Source organism: Pagrus major, chromosome 2 (assembly GCF_040436345.1).
Source record: "Pagrus major chromosome 2, Pma_NU_1.0".
Classification (NCBI taxonomy): Eukaryota; Metazoa; Chordata; class Actinopteri; order Spariformes; family Sparidae; genus Pagrus; species Pagrus major.
This window is the reverse complement of record NC_133216.1, coordinates 14,332,977-14,348,840: the sequence shown is the minus strand read 5'-3', so window position 1 is coordinate 14,348,840 and position 15,864 is coordinate 14,332,977. Positions and strand designations below refer to the sequence as shown.

The 15,864-nt window shown below is 46.2% G+C and overlaps 1 protein-coding gene across 1 annotated transcript; it reads right to left on the bottom strand.

Moving 5' to 3' along the window:
* Window positions 1-4,533: 4,533 nt before the first annotated feature.
* On the bottom strand, window positions 4,534-14,563 carry znf296 (zinc finger protein 296). The gene is made up of 3 exons (XM_073481046.1): window positions 14,298-14,563; window positions 11,293-11,649; window positions 4,534-7,415 (listed from the first exon to the last, which is right to left on the bottom strand). The coding sequence occupies exons 1-3, from the start codon at window positions 14,347-14,349 to the stop codon at window positions 5,623-5,625; spliced, it is 2,202 nt and encodes a 733-aa protein (XP_073337147.1). The 5' UTR covers window positions 14,350-14,563; the 3' UTR covers window positions 4,534-5,622.
* Between the last annotated feature and the right edge of the window lie 1,301 nt (window positions 14,564-15,864).

The window sequence follows — 15,864 nt, the reverse complement described above, 5'->3', positions numbered from 1 at the left end:
TTGTCTGATCACTCCCGAATGCATCTTTCTCTTTCTTGTTATCCCCGTCTCAGTCTGCGCTGCTGCTGATGATTTAATCCTCAGCCTCTGCCTCCTCCTCAACTATTGTGGGGAGGAAGAGGACAGGGACTGCAGAGATGAATCACACAGTATACCATGAGAAATGTAATTAAAAACTCCCAGTTAATTGGCTTTTTCCATGATAAAGCACGATCCCCTCATACATAAGTGAGAGCCTCTCATGGCCACAGGCCTGCCCCACAGGAAAGCAAACATATAGCTCATACATTCCCTTTGTTGTGAGCATTTTCAGAGCTAATCATCTTAAATTTAATCTGAATTTGTGGTTGTGGCAGAACTGCCAGAAAAACAGGCCTTTGTGTCTATAAAGAGAACCCATGAGGTCGAGCTGAACATAATTTTAGGTTTAAAAATTATGCAGGTGACTGATCTGATTTGGTGCATTTCTGACTCCAAATTATGTCGTAGGCAGTGGGTGGTTATCTGTGAGTCAGCCCTGGTTCTCTACCTGATAGGAGAGTCTCAGTCACTGTTAGTGGATCCCTCATCTGAATCTCTGGATTGTGGTGTTCCTCAAGGCTCTGTCCTGGGTCCTATTCTGCTACACTTAAACTGGAAAAAAAATAAATAAAACAGACGCAGGCAATCTCGCTGCTTTATCTGATCTCATCTCTGGAAGTTTACAAATTGAAAACAGGGCTCTGTAAAAAGATCTTTAAATGTTTCGCTCCAGTCAGCAGGAATTAAAGTTGGATCACCTGATGTCTTTGGCTGATTTTAAAGTTTTAATCCACCCCTGACTATACCTGTACTGTAGCTGCATTTTAGTGTCCTATTGTTCATTTGATCCCCTTGTTTTCACCTTTTATTCTCTTTTATGTATGGTTTAACTATTGTCTAAATGTTTATTTTTTGCATGTATATTCTGTAAAATAAGGGGTCCACGTGCAAAATTAAACATTAAGGTGGCTTTGAAATATGTGCCTGTCTTCATATTGTGAAATAAAATTCATGGACACATATTTTCTAAAGTTTATTGAATATAAATGCCAAAAACATATCAGTGAATTTCTAACATTCTTACAAGGACAAACCGATTGCTGCGTTCAGTGTTCAAAATAAGGTCAGAAAACAGAATCACAACAATAGGCTACTGTTGTACAAAGGTAGAGAGCATACCTACAGAAAGGTTGAAGTTGTACTTAATTACTTAAATGATTGTAACTAACCGTACTCAATTAAGATGATAAATTAATTTGCAACTTGATACATCAAGTGATTTAAAAGTAGCTTGATGAAAAGTCACAAACTGATTTGGTAGTTCGAGGCCACCGTTACTCTGTAAAAGCTAACATTAGCTAGTTAGCTTATTTGCAGGACTAATTTGGCCATTTTGATTCTACTTCAGCTTCTGCCTTATTTATGTGCGATAACAAACTAAATTGATTTATTTACCAATTTCAGTGAACGAATGTCAAGGCTAGCTGTGGCTATCTAGTTTCCAGTTTGGTTTGGTTTCTATTGATTATGTTTCTGTCCTACAGCGGCCTCTCCCACCTTCCACACCAACAAAAGCTTTCGCTCAACTATTAGATCTCAAAGTCCACCTTACCACCGCCCAGGGTCAGACAACACTCTCCAACACACAGCCTCACTCTCCTATTGGCAGACGTTATAAACTCTTTGTGTTGTGATTGGCTGGTTTGGGTCGCTGACACCGACCTGTGCAGGGTTTGACAGCGGCTCAGAGAGGTGTGGACCTGAGGAAGACAAAGGGCAGTCGGGGACGTGGAAAAGATATCCACTTGCTGTAGGGGCTGCTGGGCTGTGTTCTTCTGTGTATCACCTTACCTTACATAATTGGGTCCATACGAGCACCAAATGGCGCTCGCTGTGGCGCCCAACAGACAGAGGGAGAGGCGCAGGATGTTACCTGTCACCTGTACTATCCTTGTTTATTTTCTGTCTCTGTGGACAGAAACGGACAAACTGACTCATCTGCGTCCGAGGGGCTTCTGTCTCCACTTCCTCCTTATTCTTTATAACACAATGGTAATTGGTAGAAGTGGGCGTGTGTGCATCTGGTGCAATAACCCCCCCGCCTCATCACCCTCCACCATCCGAACCCACTCCTCCTCTTCATCTACCCAGCCCCCACCCTGTTGAAAGCTCATTAAAAGACCTGCTGTTAATGAGCTAGAGGGATCATAGAACATCATTTTCATTGGGGGGTGGGGTTAAGGCCAGAGATGCTGGTGCAGAGGTTTTTATGCCCTTAAAATGGAGTCAGCAATTATCCCAACCCCTTGACACTCCCAACCCACCCAACTCTGCCTTCGAACATGCCCACAAACAATAACCAAACTGCCCCCCTTATGCATGCACGCACACACACACATGCCTCCCCACCTCCTTAATTTCGCATCCTGAGAAACCCTTGTCGCCCGTGTCCCATCACAGCTCGCTGCACTCATCTCACAACCTGCAGGATGATTGACACCAACTCAAATATATCTACATATGCACATATAGCACACACACTCGCATATACACACCCCGCTGGAATTACATTACAGTGTTTTCCAGACAAAGCCGGTAACATCACAAGGATGTAAACAAGGAGTGAGGGTCCCTAATCCAAACACTCACATTAAAAATTAATAACTCAGTGCTGACTGTGGTCCTCAGAGGAACGACCCACACTGACTAAGACAACGTCCTGGTGAGAGGAGATGCTTAAAAATAGTTTCAGAAGCTTTGTTGTTGGGACCAGAATAAGAACAGAAGAAAAAAAAAAAGCAGAAAAAGACGTGAGAGAGAGAGAAAAGACTCCACAACACAAAAATATGTCACCCCAACTCTTTATTGAGGCTCCTCAATTACAAAATGGTGTCGAGTTTACAAAGACAGCAGAGCGGTATAGCTTCACAATAGCCAGCGTAAAGGAGACGATGCTAGGAAAAGTGGAGGCAGTTAATATTAATAATAATAATAATAACAATAATAATAACAATAAGTAGAGCAACAGCAAGAATCTATGTACACAATATTATCCCTGAACAGTTACACTGCACTCAGAATCATTCAGTCCACAACACACACAAGAATTTGTTTTCCCTGACATAGTTATGGTAACACAGAGTCATCACAGTAGTCACGACAAAGTTGGCAGCACCCTACTCGACCACTTTGTCCTGTTGTACTTGTCCTCCTGTTTAACTTTCTGAACCTAAATCCTCATCGAGGATCCTCATCCAGCACGACACACAGGGCTGCAAAATACGGCCTTTAAGTAATATCGCATGACACAAGATATTAAAGGGGCTCTGTAATAATTTGTAGCAGTTTGCATTTATTAATAACTTTTTTATTGGCCATATGTGAGCGTGACGTGAAAAATTAGACCATCTCCGTCTCTCTCGGTCGCCTATACAAGCCTGTGGACGACGATTTGTTTGCGTTGTTTAATGACTTTATGCCTCGTCTCCGTGCCCCTTCTGCTCCGCTGACAGAGAGCAACAGTAGCTAACGTTAGCTTAGAAATGGAGTAGGCTAACATAAACTAACGACACGAACATTTCACAGAGCCCCTTCGATTCATCTGACAGTAAATAAAGAGCAGCATATTACCAGAGTAACCGCCAACTGCTTCTAGCTGTAGCTGCCATTAGCTAGTAAGCACAGTTAGCTGTGCAGCTAGCAGTCCAGACTGGTAGCTCAGGAACCAGATGTGTGTTGGTGTTTACACCGCCGGCGCTAGCTGGTTAGCCTATTTTGATGTTGTCTTTAAAGCAATAGCAACAACATTCACATTCAGTATCAAAGCTATTGAAAAAAAACAGATCTACAATCAGATTTTTAGCCCGAGGCTGCACAGATGTTTGTCGTTTAGCCTTTTTTGTGTGCCAAGAACTGTTTTTCTTTTTGCCTTGGTATGGAGAGAGGTATCGAGCGTCATTTTTTTAAACTACTATTGTATCGAAGTTTAACATTTTGGTACTGTGACCACCTTACACGGTATTTTGAAATCTCCTCAGAAGCACTTCATAAATGCAAGGACTGGGTGACGAAACCAACAACATTTTCGACGAAATACTTCATATTGTGACAATATTGTTGGGATAACTGTTGGTACTTTCAGAAAAAAATAGCACAATCAGATTCTTGATTAGTATTAGAACAAGTACAACAGTCTGGTAAGTACAGAAAAGACAACACTTATCATGTCACGATATTCAAACTCTAAGACGATATAAAGTCTCGATAAAATATCGACATATTCTCCAGATTACGAGCGGCTGAGTCCTGCCGTGGACACGTGATCACAGGACAGAGGGTTCAAGTAGAGGTGTCACCTGAGGATGTTTTCCAATATGTATCTACACACAAAAACATTCACACAACTCACTCACCCAAGTGCTCACCTCCAACAAAACTCCACCAAACGACCAGCTACTCCATCACCTCTCAACCCTTTAGTTCAGCAGTGGAACAGCTTCTTTTTTTTTTTCCGTTACACAACCACCAACATGCAGCATCCATAAATTAGGAATAATTCAAACACAGACAACAAAACAAAACAAAAAAAATGGCTGCAAAACATGCACGAGCTTCAAGCAGTCCGGCACTTTACAAATGTAAACAGTGAAAGAGAGAAGTTACCATCACAATAATAGATACAAATAGAGGAAAATAATACACACCCGTTTCACATGTAGGTACAATTGCAGTTTTTTATGCATAGAAAACTAATCCTGAAAAAGAAAAAACATCAGTAGATGAGACTTTTAAGTCTCATTATTCACATTTATAAAATAAAAACCAAAAAAAAACAAAAAACATCCATACATACTGTCACAAAGTCAGGAGCACAACCTTTGCCAGGCCCCGTGAGCCCTGTAAACATTACGTTAAGTGACAAGTGTTGTGACAACCAAGCGCCTTTAAAAAGAAGAGTCTGAGAAACTGCAGGCAGACAGTGTTTGGATTCATATCACCCTCGTGTCTGTTCGAACATCTTTAGTCTTTAAAAGGTCTTCTCCAAAAGAAAACCAGCAACAGCTAGGTAGCACAGTAAGACCTCTCTCCATCTGCTGATGCTGAAAATATATTAACATCGCTTTTTTTATTGCTATGCCTTTTTTATTCATTATAATCCCCTTTATATTATCTGACAGTTAATAATCTGTCCAGTGGGTCACCAGAGAGATAAATCACTCGTCTTTTGCATCCTGCGCTGCAACATGGTGATCAGTTTCCTGTGTCGGTGTGGACTGTGGCGGTTCACTTCCTGTTCAAGAGCTCTGGTAATCTCCCTGCTGAATGTCATGGCCTTGTTTTTGCTCTGTGGTCTAAAGAACTGTAGGCACTTAGTTTCACCCAGCAGCTTTGCATACAATCATGAACAGTGTGTGACGGCTGCTGGGTGCCTCCGTGCTGGCAGAGAGGACGGGACCGCCTGCTGCTTCCTTCAGCTTCTTCTTTAAACTTGATTCCAGTTTAACTTGACTGTCAGTTCAATGATGGGACGAGTTCTGTTTATTTGAGCGGGCGAGTTAAATCCTATACATTTTAATGTCAATTAGTGGATGAGAACAGCTCTCACGGCGCAGAAGTCAAAGCCAAGCTCATTTCTGCGTTGCTCTCAGGTGCTCCCACCATGGCTGGACTCCTAATGTTCTCCACGTACTCCGCATGGCTCTGCCCCTCCTCCGCCTCCATGCTTTTCATCACATCGCTCTGCACTTTGCTCTCCATTTCGATCTGATCCAAACTGGCTTCGTCCTCCTCCATTTTCACCACCACTGCTGCTGCTTCTTCAGCTTTAATGGCGGCCAGAGTGTCCGCGGCGCTTGCCTGTGCGTACGCTCCAACGCTGGCGTGGCTCAGGCCGTGAACTTTCTTCAGGTGTTTCTCCAGCGTGGCGTAGACGGTGAAGGGCACGGCACACAGCTGGCACAGAAAGGAAGCCTTGGCTCCCTGGGCGCCGTGGGTCTTCATGTGGCGCGTTAACTTTGAACTCTGGGCGCAGGCGTAGTTGCAGAGGCCGCAGCGGTAGGGTCTCTCGCCTGTGTGGCTGCGGCGGTGCACAGTCAGGTTGCTGCTGTTTCTAAACTGTTTACCACAGTACTCGCACGCTTCGTCTTTCTTCTTCTTACCACCTGAGCCGGCCGTGGTACTGCTGTTGTTTCCTCCGCTGCTGACAGCTCCTCCTACACTCCTCCGCTCGTTCTCCCTCTGCCACTCCTGCACAGCCTCGCTCACTTTGACCGAGCTCCACTCGTTCTCCCTCTCTATCATCTCTCCTCTCTCATTCTCCCACTCTCCGACTCCTCGCACCCTGTCGCCCATCTCTGGACGTTTGGGAGTGCAGTTGCCGCTGGCGATGCCACTCTCGCCGCTGCCGCCCGTCTCTCCGCTCTCCAGCGAGCCTTCAGAGGGGCTGGCGCAGGGCGAGGTGTGCGGAGGCTCCCCCTGCCCCTCTCCCTCCTCCTCCGCTCTTTCTCCCCCCTCTCTCTGGCACTGGTAAAGCCTCAGCAGCTCCCGGTCTGACGGTCTCACCTCTGAGGTCAGCAGCATCAGGCCTGAAGCGATGGAAGGGTGTTTGGGCAGGGTCAGGTCCAGCTCGGAGGGGCCTTGAGCTCTAACATCTGCACCAATCATTCCCTTCCCCATGATTCCGGCTGGCTGCATCTGAAATCTCCCTCTCATCCCCTGCCTCCCTACATCCTCCTCCATCACCGCCATCTCCACCAACTCATATCCACCTCCTGCACCGCCAGCCACCCTGTGATGGCTCCTTATGTGACGGGCCAGCTGGCCGCTCTGGGTGAAGGCCTCCCCGCACACGCCGCAGTGATAGGGCCTTTCGCAGTTGTGAGTCCGGCGGTGGGCGGACAGGGCGCGCAGGGACTGGAAGCTCTGGTCACACGGCTCGCAGTGGAACTCACCCTGGAGGGCGCTGTTCTGAGGAAAGGGAGAAGCTGCTGGCGGAGAAGAGGACGGAGACAGCACCAGGCCTCCAGGAGAGCTGCCGGCGGTGTTGCCATTCCCCTCGGCGAGCTCCCTGAGCCGCACTGAAAAGTTCAGAGCCTGCAGGTTACCGGAGGAGGAGGAGGAGGAGGTGGTGTGTGTCTGACGGGAGCGACTGAGGCGCAGGGCGGAGGGCTGAAAGGCAGAGGCGAGAGCTTGGCTCAGGCGGCGAGGGTCCAGAGTGGCTGCAGCGGGCTTCTGCTGTTTGAGTCCTCCTCTTCCTCCTCGTCTAATGTCGTCCTCATCGTCCTCTTGGTAGATGCTGAAGGAGTGTGTGTGCTGGGCGTGCTGCAGGAGCGCCCAGGCAGATGGAAACAGGCCTTCACACTGCTGGCAGGTGAAATAGGAGGGCTCGTCAGAAACTGGAAAACAAAGACAGACCAGACTGAGTTAGACATTTTAATTAATGGTTGTCAGTTTACTTTGAAATGTCTTGTTTTCCACTAGGAGAGAACAAATGATCTTCAGGCAACAAGCTGAAAACACAACTTCTGAAATATTTTTAAAGTTGTTAGCTGCCTTCTACACATCCAGCAGGTATGAAGCCAGGGTTTTCCCTGTCATCATAACCAAAGTAAAATCCATGTGGAGAGCAAACTTCCTACTTGAAAAAGTCCAATGGACCGCCACACAAAGTCAGATCGGGTCAGATCCGTCTACATCGACTCCACGAGGGAGCAGCAGTCTGATGTCACAGTGAATGAAATGTTCAGATACGTTTCCAAGAATAAAAGTGCCGTAAAATATCATGTATAATGGCGTCTGTTACCTCACACGTCGAGGCTAAACTGCTCGTTTGTTTGGGGTTGCGTTTTTTAATTTGGACAGCCGGAAACGAAGGCGAAACACTGATGCAGGGTTAGGGTCACTACATTTCCTTCCCTGATTGGCCACTAACACACCCTTTTCAGGATGTAACAGACATCAGCCTCCACTACTAGCGTTTAATTAAACATAGATAATTAATCACAAGCGTTGCTGACCTATTTGTCTGTACTAGCAGCTGTTGTGCTGTTTATCTGGGGTTTTGTTTGTGTCCACCTGATGATTGTAAGTCAAGATTCACCATCATTTTAGCTCTGATTTTGGTTTTCACCAGACCTAACTGTGTCTGTCCGCAGTTGTGTCCTCAACATGTCCTGTTCGGAGGGGTTTTGAAGCTTTTTTGCAGAACAGCCGCCTACTTAACATCACAATGACAAAGGTGAGCGCAAAGATGCGGTTAAGAATCAAAACAATGACTTAAAAGACCTCCGTACAGCTGAGGGGAACCGAAGAGTTGAGCGATTGTTATCTGTGGTTTCGTCACTGTGAGCGACCTCAAGTCATGTGATCCTTTGCTAGCACATAAACATCGATTATAGCTGCTTTAAAGTTATGAAAGCTGCACAGGAACACGAGTATCAGACGGTATGTTGAAGAAAAGAGTGAGGTGACGAAGAATAAGACGAGGAGAAAGTGTGGAAAAGTACGACTCAAAGCAGAGATGCGAGTCGTGTCGCCAAAGTACATCTGGAGATATTTTTATATGTGGATAGCTTTGTCTCCTAACCGAGAGCCACTCTCCAATTAAGCTGCAAATTGCTAATTAGCAGAACGTAGAAAACGAACGCTTTATGCAAATCAGGCACTGACTCAGCCTGCTTGACAAATGAGGCCTTTCTGCATAAATCAAAATTGGAGAGAAGATCCCCAAATTGAGGGGGAAAACAGTTCTTTTTTTTCTCCTTCTTTTTTGGAGAGGTTCAAAGCCGACTCTGGTATAAGCCTCTTTCATGTTTCCTCAAGTCAAATCCTTCTGTATTTTACTGGAGGGGGGAGGAGAGTGAAGATGAAAAAGAGAGCAACTGTTTCTTTCTCTTTTTCCCCTTTCTCTCCCGCCCTCCCTCTGTCTGGAGACGGAGAGAGGAGCTGTGGTGTTCATGTCCTTTAACCTAGCCCGAGGAGGAAACCCAGGAGAAGTTGAGATACTTTCTTTTTAAAAATAGGGTGAAGAGTGAGAGCGAGGGAAAAAAAAAAAAAGGAGAGGGAGACGTAGAGGGAGAGATAGGTAGGTCAGGGCTCAGGAGATAAAAAGAAAATGAGATAAAAAGATTATAATGTAGTACGGGGGGCCAAGAGACACCACGAAAATATGTCACCCCCTTTGGATTGTACTTGAGACCCATCCTCCAACCCCGACTCTCCTCACCCCTCCACCCCCCCAAAACCTTCCAAATCTTTCCCTGAGGGGGGCGGAGGGGTGGCGGAGGGGGGTGCTTTTGTCTCAGGGTCCTGGAGTGAAACACAATACCCAGCCGGTTTCTCTTTCCTTCCTTCCCTCTCTCTCTCTCTCTCTCACTCCTCGCCGCTTCTTCTTTTTTTTTTTTTGTAAGGATTCCCATTTGGCCCGGGGTAGCACTTGAATATTAAGCAGAAGCAATAACTACTAATTAAAAATGCAGATTGGCTGGGAGCACTAACGAGCAGCAGGCAGAATCTCTTTTCCCTTGGGAGGCAGAGGGAGGAGAAAAGAGAGGAGGAGGAGGAGGAGGAGGAGGGAGGCGATGGAGGGTGGTGGGTGAGTGGAGGATGGGGGGGCGAGAAATTGAAAGAGGGCAAAGCGAAAGTGTGTTGAAGATGGGGGGAAGAAATAAGGAGGGGGGGATGTTGGAGATGAGGAGGGGAAAAAAAAAACAAACAAGGAGAATAAATAAAAAGGAATGAGACAGATGCACGCGGCTCTTCAGTAATCCATCCCTCTCCCTTTCTCTACCCCCTTTTCTCCTCCGTCCTCGCAGAGATGGAGGGCCTTTCTGTTGTGGGATAACTGCTCTTTCACTTTCAGTCATCTCTCAAGCTTCGTTTTCCCTCCCTCACACATACAACAAGACTTCCTATTACTCACACGTCCAATTAAAACTGTCCTCAAACTTCATCGAGATAAAAAAAAACACTAAAAGCTTCGCAAAAAAAAAAAAAAACTCCAAACAACCTCCATTCGCTGATAAAACTTTAATCCAAACTTATCCACTTTTTCATTATTCACAAGCCATCGTGCTCTTGAGCCCCCCCACCACCACCTCGCCTCGCCTCGTGTTTGGTTTGTTGTATAATCCTGCGGCCACCAAATTACCAAACTGGCTCGCTCTCAGATGCTAAGTGAGAGACGAGAGAGATGAAAAACAGACTGAAATAGAAAAACAAGAGGGAGGTTGTGGACAGGCGGAAACGGTGTGCGCGGCAGTCCCCTGAGCGTTACACAGAGGAAGGAACTGCTAACGTGTGTGTGCGTTCGTAACATGGCAGAGAGGAGAGAGTTTCAAAATGCGTGCAAAAGGGCCACTCGTACCTGCTATGAGTCTGCAGTCGTGACCTTCAAAATGCATCTGAAACACAAGCCTCCATCTCAAACTCGAAGAAGTGAGAATTCTTCAAAAGGATTTTAATGAGCATTCATGAATTGCTGATTGACCCGCACCGTGACGTACTCTATTTGGCACAACCATCTTCTCTAAAAACAGCAGCGGAAAAGGCGTGAAGAAGAAGAAAGACCTTTTAGGAAAATCTGCGCTCATGTTGGATGCACTGAGAAGACTCAGAAGAGAGGGATGAAAATGTAGAAAACAAGGTGAAGCAAAAGAAGATGTGTGTGAGATTCCCAGGAGCTCAGGTGGCTCGGCCCGGGGCAGAACAGTGGGAGATGGCGGAGGAGCTGCACATGATGCAACGTCCTCCATTACAGTGTCATGACAGCGAGGAGAGCTGCACGCACAGCCTCACATCCACTCCTCTGACCATTTTCATCCTGCGCTGCGTGACTAACACCGTCACATCCTTCTCCGATGGCCTTATCAGCGCTGAAATGTGCTCCCGAGCTGGTTTTTAGAGGAGGTGGTTTCGGTCTCCGTTGTCCAGGACGTAGAGAGGGAGAAACATGTTTACCTGGCCGTTCGACCTCAGAGACTGACAGTCGGGGACATAAAAGCAGCTCTGGAGCTCAGTTGCTCAGCGTGGAGCCCTCGGGGACCCTCGGTGCCCTCTGAACGCTCCTGACGCCTATCCTTTCCACACAATTAGCCTGTGCGTCACTAACTCACGCAGGTCTGCTAATGGCAACGGCTAGCTAATGAGCTGGACTCGAGAGGGGGGAGGAGGGGGACAGTTGTTAAATGAAGAGGAGGGCGGTTGAAAAAAAAATGAAAACAAAACAACAGAGTCACTAATTAGCAACCTGCCATCTTCTTCTTCTTCACTCACCTGCTTTGTTTCGCTCCGCCCTCACACCGGGCTCCTCCCCCCACGCTCTGTCCCCGCCGGCCCTTCCTCTCCTTAGCTCGATGAAGCCCGGCCCCGGCTCGGCGTTGGCGACGCGATGCTGTGCTCGGTTGGCAGGTGAGGGGGGCGTGGCGTTGGCGTTAGGGGCTTGGCTTCGGGAGCGGCAGCCGCCCTGTTTGTGCTGGATGAACGCCAAGATGTGGGCGAGGGGGAAGGCCCGGCTGCACTGGCCGCAGGTCAGGAGGTCGCGACCATCGTCTGGAGCCCGGACCTGCGGAGGAGGAGGAGGAGGAAGGTGGTCGTCTGATGGAGTGGCGCCATCCGCCATGTCAGTGGTATCTGAGGAACATGACGAGGAAAGTTTAATGACTAACAGATAGGACATTTTTTAAGAAAGTTGATTTTCCCCGGGTCTCATTCGTCGCGAAACACAATATACATCTCGATGTTTTGAAATGTCCTCAGAAGCGATTCATAAATCTTCGGGCTGGGTGACAAAATCAAATATCACATACTTTCCAACAAATACCTCGATATCGATACTGCGATGATATTGCAGAGATTACTATCGGTGCTTTCACAAAATGTTCACACGGTTTAAGTTTTGATAAAATCTTCAGTAGTTGTAATGCAGCCTTTAAAACCAGGAAAACACAACTTTAAAAGGTGCATTATGTAGTTTTGGAGAAGAAATTCAAACCCTTCTGATTCCCAAAACTACATAGTGCTCCTTTAAAGCCGTACTGTGATATAAGAATACCCAAAATTTGAGAGGATGTAAATCTCATGTTATTTATAAAAGCTAATTTGACAGTAAAGTGAATATATCTTTGAGTTTTGGACTGTTGGTCAAACAAAACGAGACATCTGAAGACGTCAGAGTAATAGTTCAAACTAGAGCAGACTGATGTATCCGTTAGCTGATATTATCGGCCTATCGCAGATATATCTCGTGGATATCGGCTGATATGCAAACTTTTTGGTTTTAAAGAACACAGTGAAGGAAATGATGCTTGAGATGATTTATAATTATTAAATTACCCCTAACCCTATCCTACCTTTTTATATATTTTTTGATAACCACTGTAAAAAATGCGATACTGGTAACCGCATATTGGTCGGGCTGTAGTTCAAACAGTAGGTGAACTGACGTCACTCAGTACTTTTCACCCTTTTCTTTCTGCAGTTGGTTGCAAATCATCTTTTCCACTCAGTGTAGATTTTTGACACAGTCTGTGAAAACGTCAGTAGTTTCTTTAACACCTCAGGAGGAGTGCTCATTGAGGATATCTCTTCGAGGAGTCTTTGACCATGCTCTGACACATCAGCAACCGAAAGTGGCACAAATACTGTTAGACCTCAGTGGAACAACAAACAGGCGTGTTGATTGAGAGCGCTAGTTTCAGTTGAGCTCTAAAGCAACTAGGCCAATACTGACCACTTCCTTTAAACACCCCAGAACAGATCTGCTCGCTCTCACCGAGGCTGCAGCTGCTGCCGGGTGCAACTGTCCACCTCAGCAGGAGCATCGCCGCCCCACAGCTAACGTGACAAACAATAACCAACAGATTACTGATGTTAAAAAGATGCACTAACGCCACCAAGGCTCCTCACCTTTCAGTTACAGCTACGGGCTACAGGCAGCGGGAGTTTCTCAACAGGAAGTGGATTGCAATAAAAGAGAAAAAAAAAACTGACTGAAGGTGTTAGAGATAAGAACAGCCCCTGTGTCTATGTGTGTGTGTGTGTGTGTGTGTGTGTGTGTGTGTGTGTGTGTGTGTGAGAGAGAGAGAGAGAGAGAGAGAGAGGACAGCTCATCTGATTCAACCTTAACAACCTGACAAATCTTGTGTGGTGAGCAGGGAGCTGAAATGAGTTGCATTCATGCAGCCGAGAGCACCTGGGAGAGTTGTTGAGGCAGTGGACACAAGTTCAACCAAGCCTCTTTTCTCTCAGGTAGAGGAGGAGGTGGAGGTGGGGGGGGGGAGGAGGAGGAGGGGGGGGAGGAGGGGGGAGGTCAGTACACTATTATTGCTCAACGCGGTCATGGGCACACCTTGATGCCTGGACTGGATCCACCTGCCTGGGCTAACATACAGGACAGGTACAGACAGTACAGTCTGAAGTCGGATCTCGCCAGTTGTTTGTGAAAAAATGTCACCTTTCCTGTTTCAGGGCTGCGCTGTTTGTGCAGACTTGCAAGGCGCGGTCACACACACACACACACGCACACACACACACGCACAGGATTGAGTCAGGGCCTGTGGTCACAGCAGACACGCACCACTGGTCTCCAGTAGAGAACTGTAAAAACAAGAATGGTGTTGAAGTTTCTCTCGTTTCCTGAGCTGCATCTTTGTCTTCGTGTCTGAACACGATGAATGGACTCTTGTACTCGTCTTTATTTTAATTGACAACATCATTTAAGTGTCCGAATGTTTTCACAAACAAACAAACAAACAAACAAACAAACGACTCAACCACCTGGTTTTCTTGTGCGCCAGAGAGGCAGTGGAGGGGAAACTGTCCCACAGACCTACCGAGAAACTTGATCATCGCCTACCTTGGAAATATTAATCATCGTGTTCGGACCTGTAGCCTGTGAGGAGAGCGTGCCAGCAAACCGGTCCTTCCTCTATCAACACAACTGCAGTAACAGTGCACATCAGGACAAACATGACCAGAAAATCATGATTCCTTATTTAAATATCTGCCTGTGAAGCCCACAGAGGGGATTAAAACACATCCATGTTGGATTACTGAGGACAAAGATACTTTAAAACACTCACAGGGAAGTGTTTTTAAATTAAAACGACAACACGTTCATTCATTATTAGGTAATTGGTGCCAGCGCGCATCCAAACCATGCGCGCAGACCGACAATGAAACAAAGCTGTGACCTGAATTTATTTTACTTTTTTACCTGACAAACAAACACACATCCAGCTTCAACGTGCCCCCCCACACACACACACCGCTGCTCTTACCTTGAATTGCACTCAGGTGCTGCGGTCTGCTGCCAAGTTTGCGCCTGGACATCGCGTCGAGCGTCCCGCGTCCGGCACCGTTCAGGGTCCCAAACAGCTCCAAACCAGAAAACCCTCCAGAAATCCGTCCAGCTGCTCCTTCTCCGATAAGTTGACCGAAACCTGAGCGGCGGTGGACGGACTGATAAGACTGGCTGGCCTCTGCCTGGACTCGCTCTGTGAGCAGTGAAGGCTGCGTTCAAGTTCACGCTTCTTCCCCCGCAGCGCAGCGAGCGGAGGGCGAAAGGGGGCATGGGCGACTGTAGGCACCGCCCGCCCCGCTCCGCTTCCACGACCCTGACCCCGCCCTCCTCGAGTTACTCTCTGTGTAAACACACTTTAAAGCTTTTTTTTTTTTTTTTGTCTAACACGCTGTCTTTCTGGTTTTTTACGTGTGTCATTATGAATTTCACATCCTGATGATAGAAAATGATCGTTTAGTTCCTCCTCAGCAGCTCAGAGGAACTACCTCTGTGGTTTCCTACAGGTGTCTCCAAAACCAAACTGTAATCAGAGCAACACTCATTTCTCTTTATCTCTCTGAGCAGCTGCGGGTGAAACACACGCATAAAAATACAGAAAACATTCAGACAAACGGCTCCAAAGTTGCAGAATGACAGCGAAGCGACGAGAAGCTGCAGAGAGGCGACCTCAGCTGCAGGGCTGAGATCTGTCGCCACCTGCTGGTAGGAACAACAAACTGCAGCCCTCTGAAAAAGTCAGCAGTCGGGGGTGAGAGAGCGCAGAGCTGCAACGACTAGTCGATTAATCGATTAGCCCGTAGCGGTGATGGAATGTAACTAAGTACATTTACTCGATAATAAACTTGTGATAAACTTTATTTAAAAAACAGAGTTTTTACAAAGTGCTTTGACAAACAAGCAAAAGCAGGAAACTCAGGAGGATGTTACAGAATAAACAGTCAACGGTCAAGTCAAACACAAGGATGTCTGGTCTCAGGAGTTCAAACAAGAAGGCAGAAGAGAAAAAGCAAAAACACAAAAAGTCAATATGAGTAATTTTACTGAGTAAAAGTGATCAGCAGGCAAAATCACAGAAAAGGGAAGAAAGAAAACAAATGAAGAGTTTAATTTTGAGGTACTTTTCATTTTCTGTTACTTTATACTTCCACTTCACCAGTTTGGAGGCAAACATTGTACTTTAAATTCTACATTTACTTGATGACTTCAGTAACTAGTTACTTTGCAGATTACATTCTGCATCAGAGCCAAAGTAGAACATATTAAAATGTATTTATTTGATCAGCAATCGATTAAAAACCCATTCTGATACTCAGAAAAATGCTGAATATCAGTCAGCCCACCACATACATTACAGACATAAAGGTAAATATATGTATTACTTACATTTACTTGTACTTTTCATACTTAAGTACATTTATCATCAGATACTTTCAGACTTGTACGGGTGACTGTCACTTTTACCAAAGTAATATTGGACACTGGATGATCAACAGAAAAATAATCACCAACTATTTTGATCGTTGATTCATCATTAAAGTCATTTT